The following is a 19,739-nucleotide window of genomic DNA, read 5'->3' as shown; positions in this document are numbered from 1 at the left end:
TGCATTTGGGCTTGTTATACTAGCTATATTGTGGTAATTCAACATCAGATGTGTTGAAATAGTTACATGAATTAGGAACATCATGTGGAGATTCCTACATTTTCCTGTTATATTATTCACAAAGGGTAAGTTTAAAAAAGTGATAAAGGATACGAAACGCTTTGAATGTATGATTCATTCCAGTGGCATTATTCTGTAGATATTAGCAGTCCCTAACAAATTCTTTTTTTGACTTAATATGACCATTGGGTAATGACACAAACGCTAAGCCAATGCTTTTCTCACTCAGGGGATGTCTAAGGAAAAAGTATTTTGAAGAAAACTGGATACACATTCCACCAACATTTTCCTACGAACACCAGCTGAGTAGGTGAAAGGTGTTCAGTCACAGATTTGCCAGTAACCGAGTCTGAACCTGGTTTTTATTTTCGATTTCTACCCCTGTTTTACTGATAACTTGTTTAGCTCTTCGAGGATATCTTTGTGGAGGTTTTTGAGTCATTTCAGGAGTGAAATGTGCACTGGAAACCTTGATTGAGTGCCTAGTCATGGGAAGATCTGGCTTAATCCACTTGGCCGAGAGCCAGCCCCCTGACCACAAGATGAAGACACTCGAAGTGAGACGTTCACCAAGGGAGGAGCCGCAAAGGTAGAAACAGTGTGGAGAAGGGATACAAAACACGAATAAGATGAAGAAAGGCTTATTCATGATATTTATAGCTTTCGGGGAAATGATGTCAGGGACGATATCAAGTTAGGGCAGCTGATGCAAAGGTGAACTCAGTTGTCATCACTCCCAGACAATCGTTGTAAACTCCTTATAAAAAAAGATATTATGAACGATGGACCTGTTCACACTGAACTGAAAACTGGGGGTTAGGGTCAGACATTAGCAGATCCGCTTAGTTTCTTTTGTGTGCGAACTGTAGCTGCGCGACTGCTTTTAAACTGCCCGACTTTGAGAATGAACTGCGCTGGATTCCTCCTCAGCTGAGCCAAGGACTGTTTCAAGTCAACGCTAGTTTGCTTCTCTGGTGCACACTCTGATCTCAAACAAACATTTCTGACATTTCACACCTGCCAAAATGAACCGTTCTCGGATGCCAAATGAACTCTGAACTAAATCAGCCTCTCCAAGCATTCTAGGAACTAAAGCCCCCTAAGACTATAATATGTTTTTTTTTTACATGTACTGTATTTTTCATTAAATTATTTTAATGGCATAATTTTACATTTTACATTATGCCTGTGTTCTGTTTAGATTTGACTTACTTGACGATATACAGTAGACAATGCACAACATTTACAACTGAAATCCTAAACAAGTGTTTTCAACACAAAAATAACAGAGAACATAAACTTTGCTGCTTATGAAACCACAAAAACCATCATAGTATCATAGCTCAAAAACATGAAAAGCCAATAAAAACAAATAATGGAAACAAAACATGATGAAACAATGTAGTATTACAGTCCAGCGCATTTTCTAGTCTTACAGGATTGCTTACAATCATCAATTTGTAAAGACATAGAACATGTGATTTTTTTTGTCAGTTAATTTGTTAAATTGTTTCCGTTAAGTCAGCAATGACCAGCTCTGGTCTTTGAGAGTTGGAGAGTTGGAATTTGCATTGCAAATGAGCTCTTGACTACTAAATTGATTGAATTGCCTGCTTAGGTGATTTGCATTTCCACATTCTTTTGCACAAAGAACCTGATGCGGTGATAAAGAAGATTAAAAGGTGCAGAGGTTACAATCATATCTTAGCTTTAGAATAAGGCCTTATTTTTAAAGATAAATAGCTAAATTGTGTAATGCACGCAACAGTAATAAGCACCAGGCTGATCAATTTTGTCCAACTAAAATGTCAATGTCTGAGGTGATACAAATTTAGGGATTCCATTTTATTAATATTCCAACATAGAAATAATCCAACTTATCACAGTTGATGTAGCCTCATTTCACTGATATACCCAGAAAGTGAAAACTACAAAGGGAATCACTTTTTACGCCCGCAAAGTTCTCTGCCATTCTCTGTGAATCTGACATCAACCAAAATGACACAATTCATTTAGAAAAAATTAAAAATTGCCTGTTGAAACATAAACTTGGGTCATCCCACAGCAAATAAAAACCTGAAACTGATATCATGAGGAGGGCACAATGTAACTGTTTAGCTACTGCAGATTTATTTTTGCAGCAACTGAAAGATAATTACTGGAAGATAAAGGTCTTAATTATCTTCCTAAAATTGAAAAAAAAACACCTGATTCGCATGTAGATGCTATTTCTCTTATTACTTTTAACATTTCACCCTGGTGCAATTTGCAACGGACACACTGATGCTGGAATCCTTGCATATGTATTCTGCAAATGGTAATGACAGTATGCTTGTGTTAAGATATGCCAGAAATTAGTCATCACGATGCATGTGCTGTGAACCCTTGCTGATTCACTATGTAGAGGTGTGAGATCAGACTATGATTCTCACACCTCTAACTTTTTAAGAAAGGGCCAGACTTTTCAATGAGAAGTGCAGAAGCAGGATAGGATTCTATACAGAATATTCACACATGCAACAATCACGAACTTCCACTCCGTTTGGCAATGCACAGGGCCCCCACATCTACTCTGCTGGAAAATGAGACTTCTGAAAAACCATTTCACAATGGAGTAGGCACTTTTCCCACAGTGAAAATAAGGAACATAACCTCATCTGCTTGTTTATTAAGTAAGTGTTAGAGGTTGAGCTACAGTGCACCACAAGTTGAAAACTACTCAGAGATAAATGTGAAGAATCAGCCACACCCTTATTAAACAATGCAACAAAGTAAGGCTTAAGTATTCTACAAAGGTGAAAGAATCCTATAAGAATTGTGCCTGCAGTGAAGAAAGCATGGGCAATGAACATCTGAATACATATCTGCATTGTAAGTGCTACACAAAAGTCAAGAGATGCCTCTGGGATTTCAGAAAGAGACACAACCCCCACAATTGCACCAAAACACAAATACACCCTCCTATGGATACTAACGTATCTGACGGCCCCACAACAGTCACAATGCCACTATTCACTCTGAATGCTACAGGTTCTCAATTAACCTCACAACAATTCATGCAAGTGTCACTAATTTGGCACAGGACACACAATCTAGTGATTTGGCAAAACCTCAAAAGGCACGTGTAAATAAAGTATAAGGATATTAACACAGTAAGAGTTCTGTCTTTTACTGCATAATAGATTTATTCAGTTCAATTTATTTAAAATGCATATTTTCAAATCCATCGTGCTACAGATATCAGGTCAGGCGTAAAGAAGAAGAACTTAGCGCTCTTTACTGAGCTATAACACTGCAAAGGTGCCTGCAGAAGAACACTACTGAACAATACAGCTGTGCTATATTACATTATTCGACTTGTTGAGACTAAAAACAATGGCCAAACACCAGCTTCCCTAAAGCGTTTGTTTTACAGCTAGGATGTGCACCCAGCAGAAAGAGCACAAGGTCATTAACTGAGCAGGAAATGCTGCTCCTCAGCTTGCTGATTCTGATTTGAACAGCGTTTCCTGTACAGTATTTTAAAATACATGCACTGTATGCAGAAAAAAAAGCCTTACTGTATACAGCAGTATCATTATCATGATATCAAGACTGCAAGACAAGGGCACTTGAAATGGCTGAGACAGCGAATGTATAGAACAGGGGTTAAACAGCACATGGGTTAGCTAGATAGGACACCAAAATGTCCCCCTCACATTGGTAACCTTTCTGAACTAAATGTGTTGGCCAAGCCCTCTACCCTGCAATATCAGTGACTTTACAACATTTTTCAGATTCCACTTTTTCCCTCTTCAATGGATGAATTCTGCAGTGTTTTTTGGATGGATGCACACTGAGGCAAAGGCTCAGACTTGGTCTGTAAGGCTTTGTACACGTGGCCTGCCAGTTATGAAACCACGTGACCCCATTAATTTTTCATTTTTGTTTCTCTGCATAAATTCGGCAGCAATGTGGAATGGCAGTTAGGGCTCTAGACTAGTGACCAGAAGGTACTTCACTCACAAGGCTTCAGTATAATGCCCGAAGTAAAAACGGGAGTGAATGTAAGTTTCTTTGGATAAAAGTATCAGCCACATAAATTAATAATAATAAAATATGCCCTCAAACAAAGATTACCCTGGGCAGTACCAGCTATAGGGTTCAGTTCGATCTAAGACCTCTTCTGACCTCTTATGCAAACTTAAATTGCATAACACAAAAGACAAAAGGGCTGTATGTCAGGACTGTGTGCCTTAGGTTCCATCTTTGAATTGCTGTGACGATACAAGCTGCATCACGCAGCTTATACACCAAGCCATTCTGATCTATTATCGCATTCCCTCCTTTTAAAAAATTACCATATAGCAAAATGCAATATGAGATATCAACTGATCTCTTTCGGCAAATCCTTCTCCTTAAGTTAAATCTTTAAGTTGAAAAAACGAACAGCACATTCAATTGTCTCCTGTTCTTGGACAAATTCGGTGGGAATCTTGCACTGCACACAAAATGTGTGACACAAAGGCATCAATCAGATCATAGTGTTCTTCCCTACAGAAAAGTAATTAATCTGACCAGATAACCACTGGAACTGACAGCTCTGAAGCGAGTGATAATAAAATGCATCATTTTTAATATCTGGCACACTTTGATTAAGCTAGTATTAAGGTGCTTTAAGAAAAGCAGACTGATAAAGGTTTCAGTTTTATTCCTCGACCAAACAAACCCAGTACTGTATAATATTTCACAATACATCAGTATTCAATTGTACCTATTCCCAGGAAAATGGAAAGAAGGTCACAGTAGTTTGCACCTTGTTACAAAAAAATAAGAATAAGTAGTCTCTACAGGGTGCACTTTGCATTGTCATGAATAGATTACAGGGAGTCATTTGTTAAGAAAAGTCATGACATGTCACACAAAACATCCCCCTGTTGCAATGCAAGCAAAAATCTTAATACACTGTTCAAACGCTGTCCAGCTGAAGTACTGGTTTCAAGAAACTGTCTATAGAACAGAATCTAACCAAAGCAAAAATGGACAACAACAAAACAATACCTGGGGGTTCTGTAGACAGTATGAAGCACCGCAAGAAAACGGATGGAGTGTCTCACAAAAAACAGACATTTGAGTAATTTTTAAATGTATAATTTAAGTTCTAATAACAAGTGTCAGAAAACACCATAATAAAAAATGTTGAGCCTCTGAGACATACAGTACGAGAGACATACAGCTTTAGGCTGGGATTCAGCTATAGCTGCACTGCACATACCCTGATCCACACATCATGAACGAGACGTGATGACAGAACAGGCACAAACGCACTTCACTGCCTTCAAATACACTAAAGGAACTGCAACTCTCGCCAATACGACAATCAGTACTTCTGATTTGTGCCGACACCGGTTGCTTTATCTTTTTTCCTTACCCGGCGTAGTTGGCAGAGAAACCAGGTGCGCCCGCAAATGTTTCGCTGCCCCTCTGCATCCCCGCGGCATCCCCAAACGTTTGGCCTCGGTTCCAGGAATCGCCCACAGCAGCAAGCGATGGGTACAAGTTAAAAACAGGCTTCTGATCTTGCTGCTGTAAATTAAGTGTGGGTGAAGCGTTAACTCCATAGTGGTAGCTCTGGCCACTTGAGGTGCTCACACCGCAGATCGAAATGGGGGAACTCACGGGACCTGGCAAGTCGGGAACCGCGCCACTCATTTGACAGTATTTCCTGTCTGCAGTTTCCTGCTTAATAACCCCAGGGGTGCACAGCTGGATGTAGCTCTCCTTTTCCATTTTAACGGAGGCCAAAGGGGTGCTCTGATCAAGCATCTGCTGGTCTGTGCCATTGACACCCGTGCAGTTACTGTTGTTCACGACCGGCTTGGTGTCTTTAGACGTATTGACGTCCATCAGAAAGGTTTCATCTGTGGCCAAGGAGGTCAGCAAGGCTGCTTCGTCTCCGTCGTAGAACTCGGTGAAGTTCCACGGGCTCCCGTTCATTTCTCCTTTCGGAGAGCCGGGCAGGTCCAGCTCCTGTAAGATGTCGAGGGTGTTTTGGTCCTCGCCGAAAAGCCGGGGGTTAATGTCGGAGTCTTTCTCCCCCTGCCCAAACGAATCCTGCTCCAAATCGAGTTCGCTTTTATCCATGGCTGTAAAATCCTCCGCCTTGAGCGAAAACGGATCCGATCCGGACGGGAGGGCATCTGCGGCTGTGGAGGACCTGTTCAGGTTTGCAATGCTCTCCTCCAGGAGAGAGAAATTGGTTTCTCCTAAAATAAAAGAGCTGGGAGTTTGCTGCTGCTGCAGCTTTAAGTCATTTCCTGCTACTTTTGAGTCGGTCTCCTCCATGTAAAGTCCCATGGAGGCTGAAACAGCTGTGGTAAGCTCTTGCTGGGGTGCGCTGGTGCCTAATCCATTAGTAATGTCTCCAGGAACTGGCGGTATTCTGGGGCTAGGCTGAGCCACTGTCGAAGTCGTGGAAGCTGCCATTGTGCTCCCTCCACCCCCGAAAGCTCCTTCCCCTCTTCCACTGTACTCCACAAATTTCACACTCTCATCGCGGTTATTGCTCTGGTGCAGACCTCCTTGTTCCATGTCTTGTCCCTGCTCTTACAGAACAAAAATAAAAACAAAATCAAATAAAATACCAGTCATGCCTTTCTCTAGATTTCACTGTGAATAAAAAGTGCTGTTAAGATGGGTTGCAGGAAATGGATGCACAACATACCATGGCTTGCTTTCAAAATTAGATACAAGGGATTCATAGAGAGATTTTAATGATACTGAAGAAATACTAAATATGCTGAAAAAATAAATAAACCCCAGTCTGTTTTATGAATCAAGAGTGCTGTAATTCTAGTCTTACACAAACTACCAAAAACAGCCTCCCACCCCCCTCGGTTTAATAATATTAAAGGGGGTCATTCAAACCAAGGCTGAGAGATTCATTATGTGGCTGCCTTGTGTCAATTTAAGAATGATACATAAGTAAATCCATACCCCAAATCTACAGAATGGGATAGTTCTGAACTTTCAGTAGACAATTCTTCATTTCTTAAGTGAACTTCCCACGGAACTGTTTTCTAAATCTTTTCAGAAGTTGTGCTACTGTAAATGTTAAACCAAATCAAAAAGATAAAAAAAGTCTTTATTCTGGTATTTACTGGACTGTAAGCACAGTATGAGCTACTGAATGAGACTTTACCTTTCATAGAATATACATTATCTAAATACAGGGTGATCAGCAAAATGGTTTATCTTAAAAACTTTACTCCATCCATTCTCTGAAAACTGGTTCTAACTGGTTAAGGCGGCAGCAACCAAACGCCTGTCTTGGAAACACAGGGCACAAGGCGTGAACTACACTATGGACAATATGCCAGTCCATCGCAGGGAGCACACAGGGACAGTTTAGTGGCACCAAATAACCACATATTTGGAAAACGGAATTCCCAAATTATATAGAAATCAACAATGGTACAGAAATACATGTTTGCATTGAATGCAAATAGTCCTCTTTAGGTGTTTGACAACAATGACATAAGAGTTCAGAGGTGACTGACTGTTATACAGGTTCATTTAACACTGTCAGTTACTGTTTTTGTTTTTGTTATGAAATGTGCAAACTTTGTGCTGTTTGATTATTTTGGAAAGGAGAACACTTTTTAAATTCCCTTAGATGAGGAAGACATAAAGGCTAGCCACGACGTAAATATATTAAGACACAAAACCACAAATCGTCTCCCATATATGTTTATATAACATGCAGCTCTTTTTTTGGAGGCTTGCTTATCCTACACCATTATCAAAAAACAGGTAAGACAAAGCACCCAATCGTGGTTTAAAAAACACCCCTTTCACACCTCTCATTGAAACACGACGACACGATTCTAACCAACCACGTGAGAAATGGGGGAAAGGTCCTATCCAACAAACTTCAAAACTGTTTCTTAATAATAATTGACATAACGTTAAGTGTGACCATTTTGTTTCTAGTTTATTATCTTATTGTAGGCCTTTGGTAGGACAATATCGATCATTTCTGCCTAATTTCACCGCTTTACCGTCGGTTCATGACGTATTGCCTGCACACATTTTTCTAAATCGGTAAATGTAGTATTATTATTCTGGACTGAAGGCCTTAATCTATACAGCACGACTACTGTCCAGGAGCTGCATAAACGACTGAAAGGAAAAAAAAACGTTTATTTATTACACGATTAACAATATTAACAAAAAGAGAGATCAGTAGTCATTTTATCATTAAGACTTATTTTTGCAAAAACGAAATGCATATTTATATGAATGCTACATTTTTACACTTTATCAAAGATGAATTCTTTGAAACACATTTACATTAAAAATAAATTAATCTTATTTGTCTTAATAAGACAAGTGTCATGGAAGTCAAACATCCCATATCTCTACACAGAAGTCAAGTTTCAACTTTAAACCCAATAAACTGACCATTTTGTTTTGTTTGGCAGTGTTAAAAACAATAACAAAAATAGTTTTATGACAGTGTGAATCAGTACGCATATCAATCAATAATAATCATCTCAACATCTAAAATCAGCAGTGAGTTATTAATATTTTATGTAAACATTCTTGTGTTAAAAACCTGCAATATTTCAAGTTTAAAAATAAGTTTTTTCCCTTTCATAAAAACACACATCGTCGGATCTTCAAACATTGAGATAATAGTTGAGGGAAGAGACGATCACCTTAAAAGGATATTTTAGAAATAAGCACTAAAAGCAACAACAAAAAAACTTCAGCCTACCGTTCAGAAGCATATGTATTAGAGAGTGTCATTTTCTTAAAACTGTCATCTCTCACGATATCACTCAGCACGGGAGTGGAAGACTTTATCTCCTCTGTAGACTCGAAAGCCAAGAATAGCTTTTCAGTCTGTTGTTGTCTATATTTTCGTCCGCTGTCTACGTCTCGATACGCGGGTTGTTGACGGGCAAAAAAAAAACACGATAAAAAATGTTGTACTCCAAAGTATTTCTTTCTATACTCCTACGCGAAAAAAGATCCCCAGCTATTCCGCCTTGAAATGCACAAAATGGAGCTTCCAAATGCTCGCATGTATATTATAACCCCGCGCTGCCCTACGAAGAGAGGATTTTACTACAGTGGTGCAACCTGTTGGCAGTAAGCAGATACTGCACTTTAACTTCCTTATTTGTATAGAAAACACAACTACAACAAAGTTATTATTTATTTTTTTATTCTGGGAGGAGGAGTTATACCTTATTTTTTAAAAATAAAATGACAGCTATATTATTTATTTTACCGAAACGAGTGTGCCAGACCGCATATTTCGGCTCTCAACGCTAATTTCAGATTTTCCCAACACAGCCTGACCATGTGATGAGATTACCGTAACATACTATCGCTACCGTTTAAACTATACACCGTAGTATTTAATGTTGGCATTTAAAGATACCGAGAGACCACAATGCTCCCGAAATAAGCACTTTGACTAAGAGAAACAGGAGTGAAGTGGTGGTGGTTGTATGTTGGGAGGTGGTGGGTAGAAACAGAAACGTAGACAAACCTGTTTTCAATTCTTCAACATTAAAAAAAAATCAGACCATTCTGAAGCCCGGGTTGACTGGTATCCTGTAGTCCGTCTTCTGCAAAACCGTTTTCAGGAGCTGCATGCCCAGCACGATGAAGTTAAGCAACGTTTCTAAACTACCCACACAGTGAAAGAAATTGGCATGCAATCGCACGAAATAGTGACACAAAAAATCCGTGATCCTTTCAGTCAAGTGAACACAAACGTGTTGCTCTCAGAATCTTCCGAGAGTGTCATAGCATAATGATGTATTCATCTACAAAATATGGTTGTAGCTAAATGTATAAATGTGATACTACCCACCCCCTACGTATACATAGGGTGCATGATAGTATAAACCTTCAAATTCTAACTTCTTTATTCTCATGGTACACGCCCCAATGACAAAAACAAAAAGTGCAACAGCAGTCTTTTCTTTTTCAACGGATCCGACGAAATCCGGTCTGGAAAAGTTTTTTTTTTTATGGCTTATAAGTGTTATGCAAACGGTGCCCGCGTGTACGTGTGTTGACTGTTTACTGGACCTTAAATTAATTTACGCTGCTCGGGTCTAGCAAGTAGTCTGACAGCTGGTCCTAAACCGCAAATACATAAATTAACCTGCACAGGAGAAGGGCGTGCGCTGGTCATTCACAGCCGACTGTTGCCAAAACGAAAGCTTTTCACTTCAGGAGCAACGCTAGCAGTGCAACTTCCTCGTAAGGACAAGACAAAAAAATAAATAAAAAGCAAGAACTGTTTAAAAAATCCTTGGCGCTTTGGATCTATATCATGTAACACAATGGATACGTATAGCTTTCAAATCCCTTCAGATATAAAAAGAAAGTTTCAAGGCAGGTCTGCGATAACCTGACGCGCAGGATTTCAATGACGCACTACTCTCGGTAGGCAAAAGGACACCGGGCACGTTCACATTCGCCACTGGAAACCAGCAGGACACATACGGACTGGCCGATAATCCCACACAGAAGGCGATATTTTCCCTGAAACAGCTGATTTTTAGCAGCCCCTTATCTTCTTTCGGCCTCCTCTGCCCCAGCAGCGCACACAAAATCTATGTAGACGCCATGAGTACGGAAACGAACCAAGAATTTACAGCCGAGAGACTTTGAACCGCTGCGAATGGACCCTTGCGAATTCGCCAGGCTGTGACATGCGCAGTATGGGGTCGCCGGCTTTGTGCAAGTGGTTAGTCCGAGCCAAGTGAGCGACGTTTGTACATTGATGCTAATAACATAAAATCAACTATAATTTTAGGACTTAAACGTTTGGTTTTTAGCACATCCGCCCCCATTCAGCTTGCTAATGATCAGCCTAGAACTTATTTTACGTCAATAGTTGGAGCAGACAATGCTATTCACAGTTAATCTGAGTTTTACACGATTTTACAGTTGCTTATATTAAAACAGCGTATACAAATATAATAATTACTACAGTTGTCTGTTGTCACTGTTGCTTTTAAATCAGTAAGTCTTCATCTTAGTCGCTTAATGTAGCAATCTACTGTATATGGGGTTGTCTAAACATTCAGTGTAAAATTGTCTAAAAGCGTGTCTACATACAAATAACCCAAGAATTCAGAAAATAACAAATTAAATATCGATATAAAAACTGACAATACATTTAAAAATATAGTGACATGAAAATAAATTTATTTTATTGTAAGCGTGCTTGAGTAGCAATAAATGGGCCGACATTTTCATGTCACTATATATATACATTAATATAATAAGACGTTATTCTCTTGATGAACTAATTACATGTATGTAACCAAATTTACATAAGTATCACAAATATACAAACAGAAGACACCTTTGTCAAACAAATATAAGTATGTCAGTTGTCTGGGCATGCTGTTTTGTAATTTAATTTTTCAAAACCTGCTCAGGAGAAGGTTAACAAATAAAACAGCACTGCTATGGGGGTATTGCAAGGTCCCTGCTGCTGTGTATGCTTTCTAGGAACCATAATCCTATTGGAATGGATTTATGAAGGTACTTCTGCAGTTAACACTTAAAATTACAATTGACCAGTTAATACTGTTAATACCGCAGTTCTCTGGTTATAGATTATTCAACACTGGTCCATGTGATAGGATTTTTGCTTTGGTGGATTACTGCTCAGTGCAGTTGCAGACTGCTGCTGTCAATGAGTTGTGGAACTACTGAATAGAAACCTTTTAGGCACTTAATCGTAAGTTTTATTTGAAGTTTCCCACTTACAAATACAGGTGCAACCCAAAATATTATATACTGTACTAATGTCTTAAGGCGAGGATAAATTGACAAAAATCAGTAACTGTGCTAAACTGTTTCTAAATACCCAGACACAGTATGTGCATAATGCCTAATATCATTACTATTTTTCTTGTAATTCTGTAAGTTTCTTGTAAAATGAGTATCCTCATTATTACTAATCATCACAAGAAACATAATTCATTATGACAATGCTGCACAAATAAATACAGATTTTGAGTGATCTTTTTTCTTTGAATTACAGCACTTTGTTACTGATATACACTAATCATTTTACTTTATTAAACCCTACAAGGTCATTTATTTAAAAAGTAATTTATTTTTCTGTGAAAGACTAAAAGACATTAATGGTGACAAACATCATTGCTACATAAAATATTTTGTTTGCAAGGAGAATTACCAGATTTCCATTCACAGTGCTTTTTTCTGTTTGTTATTCATTGTTATTTAAACACTTTCAGGATGTATCTACAACTCCTCTCCTTCTAATTGATAAAAGATGACCAGAAATCACAAAAACAAATACAGTGGATCAGATTGCTTCATATTATGATGAATAATTGCACCTGGATTCTGCAATATTTCTGTTTGTAATCCAAAATGAGACAGGAACATTAATGCCTTCAGAATACCCAGTTGCATTCTTACTCACATTACTAGCTCATCAATATTCAAATGTTAACCTTATGTTTGGCTCTTCTGTGCTCAAGCTAGATGCATAGCACTGACCTTTCTTTCATTTCAATCTGTAAAACATTAGTCAGGCTTCATTCGATCCTGAAAGCGAGGTTGTTTTTGATTTTATATTAGATTGGTTAAAGCACGATATTTGAGAATGTATGAAATGCACTTTTCCTAATATCCCATAATGGCAAAGGTGTGTACGTGTAAGATGTGGGTATTTTTCTTTATTTTTACAGAGAAAAGGTTCTGTGTTTTTGTTTTTCACGAGGAGCAAAATATAGAGGAGCAACGTTACAGCCAAACCAGCTGTCGGAAGAGTTCCTTTAACTTGGTATGGATGAAAAGATTTCAGACAAGAGCTCTTTCATTATTTATGGAAGATGGCTGAAATACACTATGCTAGCACAGCAGCTACTTCAATTCCCACAGACTAGCTGAATAAAGAGCTCTCAGAGCTCAGCCTAATTTCAGCCAACAGTGCAGGTACCATAGAGCAGCAAATGAAGGGAGTCCTCCTACTGGTTTGGATAGAACATTTTGCATAGCATTTTATCCTCAACAGTCCCCATACCACCTTAGCGAGGATTAAATGTCTGTGGACAAACCCATAGCATAGATGAAGCAGCTTTAAGATTTATTTTGTAAGAAATTAAAAAAAAAACACAAAATCATCCAAGAGCAGCTGCGTGAACTAAAACAAAATTTCAGGACATTTAACCCCAAGAAGCTTTGCAGATCTCATTATCTGTCTGCTGCCATAATTGTCTGGTGTGAATGCACAGATAGTTCATCCTATGACAGAATAATTATTCAAGAGGAAATTTGAATCCCTGACATATTTAGCTGGAAAATGATTGAAAAAACATTGTGACATGATGATAACATCCCTCTTTTTGCAATTATTTAAAATAAGAGAGCCCCACAAGTCTCAAAGATCCCATCTCAGAGCATGAAGCTAGAAGATATCGACATCTCTAGAGACGCTTGGAGGAATTGTCACGTGAAGAACTGTGGAAGAAACATTGTGAACAGTAAACAGTGGATGTATACTGTATACAGTATGCTACAATTCTTGCATTCCTTTTTTTCCTGCCTTGGTAACCTCTACAAATGGAGCATGATCAAAGCTTCCATGTTAAGTTCTTTCCCAAATGTGCATTTTATTTAACAATACGTGTTTTGACAACCCTGCTTTGGCTACCTGTGAGTTTCAGAATGGGCTTTTGCTGACTTTTACATGTGTTCAGGGAACTGCTCCTTTTCTCTCTTAACTGCAGACACCCTCCCAAAGCTCTAGGTCTACTTCCCAAATTAAACTCTTCATTCCATAGACTAGGCTGCCTTTTGTTCCATTGCTTCCTGTCTCTGGAATGACCTGCACCATGATATTAAAGCAAGCTAGTCCTTTGCAACATTTAAATCAAGAGTTATAGGATACAGTGTCTGTCCAACAAAGCCTTTGTTGTTGTAACATTTTAACATTGCTGAGTGTAAGGTTAGAAACAAACAGGGCTCAAGTAAAACAACTGAGAAGCTTTTAACCAGTTAATATTGAAGTACACAATCTTCTACACCATCAGGAGTGGAAGATATCTTGTCTGCTCTCCATGAGAAAAAGCTAGCGCAGCTTCACACCTTCGATGCATTTATTTCTGTAGTATTTGATCAATTTATGAAGAGCTGTGTGCACTGAATTTGTTGACTTAGTGTTTATTTTCTTAACATGATTCGAGCTTTTAATTGTATTCACTTGCCTTTCTTGAGATGAAAAGCATAATATTCATAAAAGTGACGACTGAACAAATGGACAAATACGCTATACATGCAAGCATTTAATTTACTGTAAATGTAAATTTATTTAAACCATTTGTAATATTTAGTCATTCAGTTGCATTTCTACAAGGTTTTAGGGAAGATTATGTCATCAGTCCCTGCCTCTTCACTGCCTTGTGAGTAAAGATGAGGCTCAGTGCTACCAATTATGGAAAATAAGATTATTATTAAAAGATTGAGTGCAAGAATGCAAAGGCATATCATCTTCCCATTCAGCATGCATTGATGCAGTAAAATTGGTATTTGTATTTTTGAAGCATATGCTTTGAATTAATCTTGCTACAGTACATGATTTGAAAAATTGAGAAAATCCAAATCCCTTTCCTGGTGATGCTTAAGAGTGGTGTCTTGGATTGAGGCCAAGGAAGAATGCTGCCCATTAGAAGTAATATGAAGTCTCAAGCACAGAGTCTGAAATGCCTTCTCAACAACAGCTGCATTCTGCTGCTTTCTGAACACAAAAAGTAAATTGAACTGCCAGGTGTAATCTGCCCGAACAATTACAAAAGCTAGAAATACAATAATGTTTTTTGTGTGGGTCATGTTGGTGCTTCAACCTCAGTTTACAAAGGCTATCACTGATGAATATTTCATCTCAGCTAAGAGATAGTAGTAGTGAGAGGTCAAAGGTTAAAGAGGATTACAGAGTTATATTTAGGCCCTCAGTGATGTTTTGAGCTTCATGCAGAGGCTAACCTAGGCATTTGTGACCAGAAAGAAAAAAAAGGCAGCAAATAATAAAAATAAATGTCAGAAAAAAAAACAAAATAATTTAGATTTTCAACAGCATTTAGTAATGACTAAAATGCTAAATTACTAAAATATAAATACTACTACTTTAAATGACTATAAATGTTACCCGCATCTTTCCAAAACATGTTGGAGTGTTTCTATGTTCTGTAAATGCACCGATGAATTCACATTGTTTCAAGAAATGTCTCTTTGAGGGCATTCCAGGGCTTGATTTTACTTTTATTTTTACTCCACAAACCTGAATAGCGAAGTGGGGTGTTGTAAAGTAAAATGCAGTGCCAAGTTTATAATGAAAACCCGGTAGTGGCAATGCAGAGTGTAATACTGTCAGCACATTCCTCTGCGAGTTTGTTCCTGTTTTTCTCCTCAGTCCTGATACCATTGCTCTACCTTATCTGTAATCATTATTACTGTTGTTGTTGAACAAAACAGACACCAATCATATGAATGTAATTACCAAACGCCTACAAACACTGATAAACCCTTTGTGAAAATTGCCCGAGCTGGCTGTGACTTACATGACTGAGTTGGAGGGACACATTGCGTACTATGTTTTTGTTGCTTTGCTTGTGTTAATCGGAGGAAATTATTAAATAAATTGAAAAAGGCCATCCGTGTTAACCAGCATTAAGGGGTCCAAAATGATACAAATATTGATAATGCATAAAGGAGAAAAATCATGTCCTGGGACTATGTTATTAAATTAATGTGAAAAACTGCTGTCTTCATATTTAAGAGAATCTCATGGGGAAGCAGTGATAATCCAGACATGAGGGCCAATGCAAATGCAGTCATTAGGAAGCAGTGTGCATGGCAAGGGCATGTGGATATCTAGTTAAGTATGAATGCAGCTGGAGAAGGCCAAGAGCATCTGGATGCCTCATGGGCATTTAAAAAAAAATCTTTCAGTTCCTTATGCCAGCTATTTTTTTCCCCGTAAAATATAATTTCTTGTAAGTGGAAAAGAAAGTACAGGGAATAATGCAGGATCCCTTGAATGGCAAGGGAATGGGGAGATCAGAGGAGCACCTGCAACACAAAATGCCTCAGGGGAAATGGCTTAAATGAAGAATACGATGTCTAACTTCCAATTGTTCACAGCCAGCAAATCCTGTAAGTGGAGATGTAAGATCGAGGGATGTGTTATTACAGTGTGATATCCATTGAAGTAGGTGTGCTCTGAGTACTGAAGACCGTCATGGCTGATCATGGAGAAGATGAGCACTTATTTTACTACTCTGACTCATCCAATGCATCCTCCCACTTTGAATGGTAGCTCTTTTTCTGCTGTTTTCCAGACTCAGCTCCTTCAGGCCAGGTCTGCACTTGTGCACCAACCACAACAGCAGTAGATGCAGCACTCTCTTTCACTTAATGTTCCAGTGCTGTTGGCTGCTGGTAACAGAAATCCAGTCTTTGAAATTGTGCTGTCTGGAGTACAACCATCGGGATAACATTAACTTTCTAAGATGAGGATTATGCCATCCATTAAAAGCAAGGGATACTGTAGATAATCTTTACAAATTTAATAAACTCCACTGATCTATATAATTAATTGTTAGCTTAACCACCAAAAGATTTTTGGATATGTGTCATTCAGAGTCATTGCAGTATGCATAATTAGACTGCTTGTTTGTTTTTTCAGATGTATTGTTTCAATTAAGAAGTATCATATACTGATAATCTGTCCATTAGAATCATGCATTTATATGTGGGTGGAATAAGAACTGAGTGGAATTATGTTCTGTCAAATGTTTATACCCGTCTGCAGTACTATTGAAAGCAAGCATTAACAAAACCACCTTTTAAGGCTATCTATGCATAATTAATTTTAGATAAAACCCTAAAAACCATACAGTGCTTTTTGTCCACTACTTTCAACATTTATTATTTAAGGAATATTTTTTCTTCATGCTCTAATGAAAATGCTGCCTACAAGGCACCGTTCAGTACTTTACATAAGTGAATCATTTTGAATCAGCGTCCTCATTTACATTTGAGTCAACTAGCTAGTAACATTCAAATCTAAAATAGGATTAAGTACAACAAATATCTTTTAATTTCTAAAGTTTTCAATATAAATTGCAAAAAAAGCAAAAAAGAATTAAGATTTTAAGAAACAGTTGCTGCCTAATAACCAAAGGCGCTCTTACTGTTTTTCTTAGCAAGAAAGAACTTGCTAAGAAATAAGAACTTCAGATGCAATTTACATTTTCAGAGTTAAGTTAGTCTTTTAATAAAATGCCAACAACAGCTTCACTCTTCCTGAAACCACATTCTTTTACTGTACAACCCATTCCTTTGCATTGTGTTTTGAGAGGGTATGTACAGGGTAGTTTTCCCTGATTCCATGAAGGTGATTAAACTAACCATGAAACTAAACACATCAACATTTTTGTCAAATTGAAAAATACTTATTAAAACCAACAAAGCAGCTTTTCCACTGTAACAGAAAGAGAATATTGTAAAAATGTGTTGAAAGGAGAAATCACTGTTTTTATAAACGAGGGTGTCCTGCTACCACAAATGACTTTAGCCTTGGTTCTGTTACATGATCAAAATGTGTTGATCAAATCTAAAATGTTGTTCCTTTTTATGGTCTGTTGATCTTATGGGTATTAATTGGTTATTTTTATAACAGGACCAAGTAAAGTTTATTCCATGCTGAAAAGAGAATGTTTTAATCTGTGGAGCCTTCTTCTGCTGTGGACCTGTGCATGCTGAAGCAGCTATCTACTTCAACTACTATTGCTACTGTATAACATTCCAATGTATAGCAAGCATACTTTATGTTTTACACTTTGTGTCTTAGGCAAAGATTGAGTCAAATCTTTTTAAAAAAAGATGCCAATAAGAAAGTATGTGATAGTTGTCTGGAGACAGTTACTCATTCACTCATTTACTGTACTGTATATTCATTTCCGATAAGCTGTATTTATTTTTAGTATTGCTTTCAAATCAACAATATATGACAAATAGACTGATGACAAAACTAATTTTAAGTTAGGAAAGGCAATTTCCTATCAGCACTGACTTGAAGTGAAAACCAATAGACTCTTTGTTACACCTTATTTAAAAGACCTGAGTAAGGGGTCAAAAGTCTCAAGACTGTTGACATATGAAATCTTTAAAAACAAACTTTTCCCTTTTATTAATGATTCAGGGAGAGGATCCTCCACTTGTTCTCCAAAAAGATCATTTTAATTAATCACTCCAATAATGGATTAAAGGATCAACAACACACTATCAGGAAAACACAGGCTCACTTGCACACAGATGGAAAAAAAACAATAATATAGAAAATTGTCTGATATGGTATTTTTGGAAAAAGAAACATATTGTATGCATGAACACATTTAATTTTTGCTAAGGATAAGGTATATACTCTATAGTTAATGACCTCGATGGGCCTTTTGCACAGTGGAAACAATATTTGAAAAAATCCCTGAAAAAATAAACAATCAAATGTGTGAAATGTGTGATTTGCCTGAACAAAAAACGTTTACATGATAAATCTATATCTGTTCATTTGTGTATTAGTTCACTTGTTAAAGGCAAGTATGAGCATAATACAGAAAAGAGATCTTTCAGTGTTGTCAGAACCAATTTCCTGACAAAGACAGGAGTCCTGCTTATCTCTCAAAATAGAGTGCAAAGTCCAATAAATGTATCTTGCTGTGTTTTCCTTTAACTGCCTGTGTCATGTGCCTAAATAAGAGATTGTTTTGTAACAAATGTATTAGGAATTGCAGAAGAGCAAAGCTTTTAAGAATCTAAGATATACAGTACATTAATTCAAAAATAGCAGTTTGGTTTAAATCTAAAATTGATGCACCTTTCACCTCAACAGTATCACGTTTTAAGGTTTTGTCTTTATTCAAATGTTCCTTTTAGCCACAAACAAATTTCAAGTTTACTTTGACGCAGACACAGTAACTGTACTGTGTTATGACCACTATATCACCGTAATGAAGGTGCCAGGGAGTCTGTTTTATTAGTCAGCAAACAGATTAAGATATCAGGTTGTATGGTATTGGAACAGTTCTTCTCCATATCCAGACAACTGTCTCTGCATTATTTGTTTAACATTCCAGGAGAAAATTGTAAACACATTTCCTTTCAAAACTCTCATCACTTTCCAAATACAAAACATGTGTCGGCAAAACAAACCTGTGAAAAGATGACCTAAAAGATAAGTCTAAAAACTAAGTTGGACCCAAGCTGTTACTATAAAATAAATATAACTCGACACATTTACTTATATGAGTGCCTGTAGCAAGCCTAGCCATTAAACTATAATCAGATAGCTATTTATTGGCCAACACCACAGTATGATATACACTAGATACTCACTCTTAAGTGTACTGTAACTCAAAACACTTACAACAAGCTTTTCAGAACTCGATTAACTTGTCATATATTAGATAAAGGTCTTTGGATTGGTTTTTCAGATTTAAAAAAGTATTAATATTTTATGCTTTTAGACATTACACATGAAATGGCATGTATGTGTGTGGTTCTAAGCACAAACACATTCTCAATTCAAGTCTAGCAACCTAAATGTGACTATATACTGTAAATAAGACAAC

General features: G+C 37.5%; 1 protein-coding gene across 5 annotated transcripts in view; it reads right to left on the bottom strand.

Moving 5' to 3' along the window:
• The window catches only part of nr3c1 (nuclear receptor subfamily 3, group C, member 1 (glucocorticoid receptor)), a 71,671-nt gene extending 60,907 nt beyond the window's left edge, over window positions 1–10,764 (bottom strand). For 2 of the 5 annotated variants that reach the window (XM_088603997.1, XM_088604000.1), the window contains exons 1-2: window positions 8,819–9,578; window positions 5,471–6,644 (exon numbers count right to left, since the gene is read on the bottom strand). In XM_088603997.1, coding sequence (XP_088460123.1) covers window positions 5,471–6,644; window positions 8,819–8,831 — 1,187 coding nt within the window. In that variant the 5' untranslated portion in view covers window positions 8,832–9,578. Of the gene's footprint in view, window positions 1–5,470; window positions 6,645–8,818; window positions 9,579–9,601 lie in introns of those variants that run through there. The other 3 variants (XM_088603999.1, XM_088604001.1, XM_088603998.1) reach the window with 3 other exon arrangements.
• Between the last annotated feature and the right edge of the window lie 8,975 nt (window positions 10,765–19,739).

Source organism: Lepisosteus platostomus, chromosome 13, assembly GCF_059453375.1.
Source record: "Lepisosteus platostomus isolate fLepPlt1 chromosome 13, fLepPlt1.hap1, whole genome shotgun sequence".
Lineage (NCBI taxonomy): Eukaryota > Metazoa > Chordata > Actinopteri > Semionotiformes > Lepisosteidae > Lepisosteus > Lepisosteus platostomus.
Note: the sequence above shows the minus strand (reverse complement) of the source record. Positions and strands in the feature narration are given on the sequence as shown.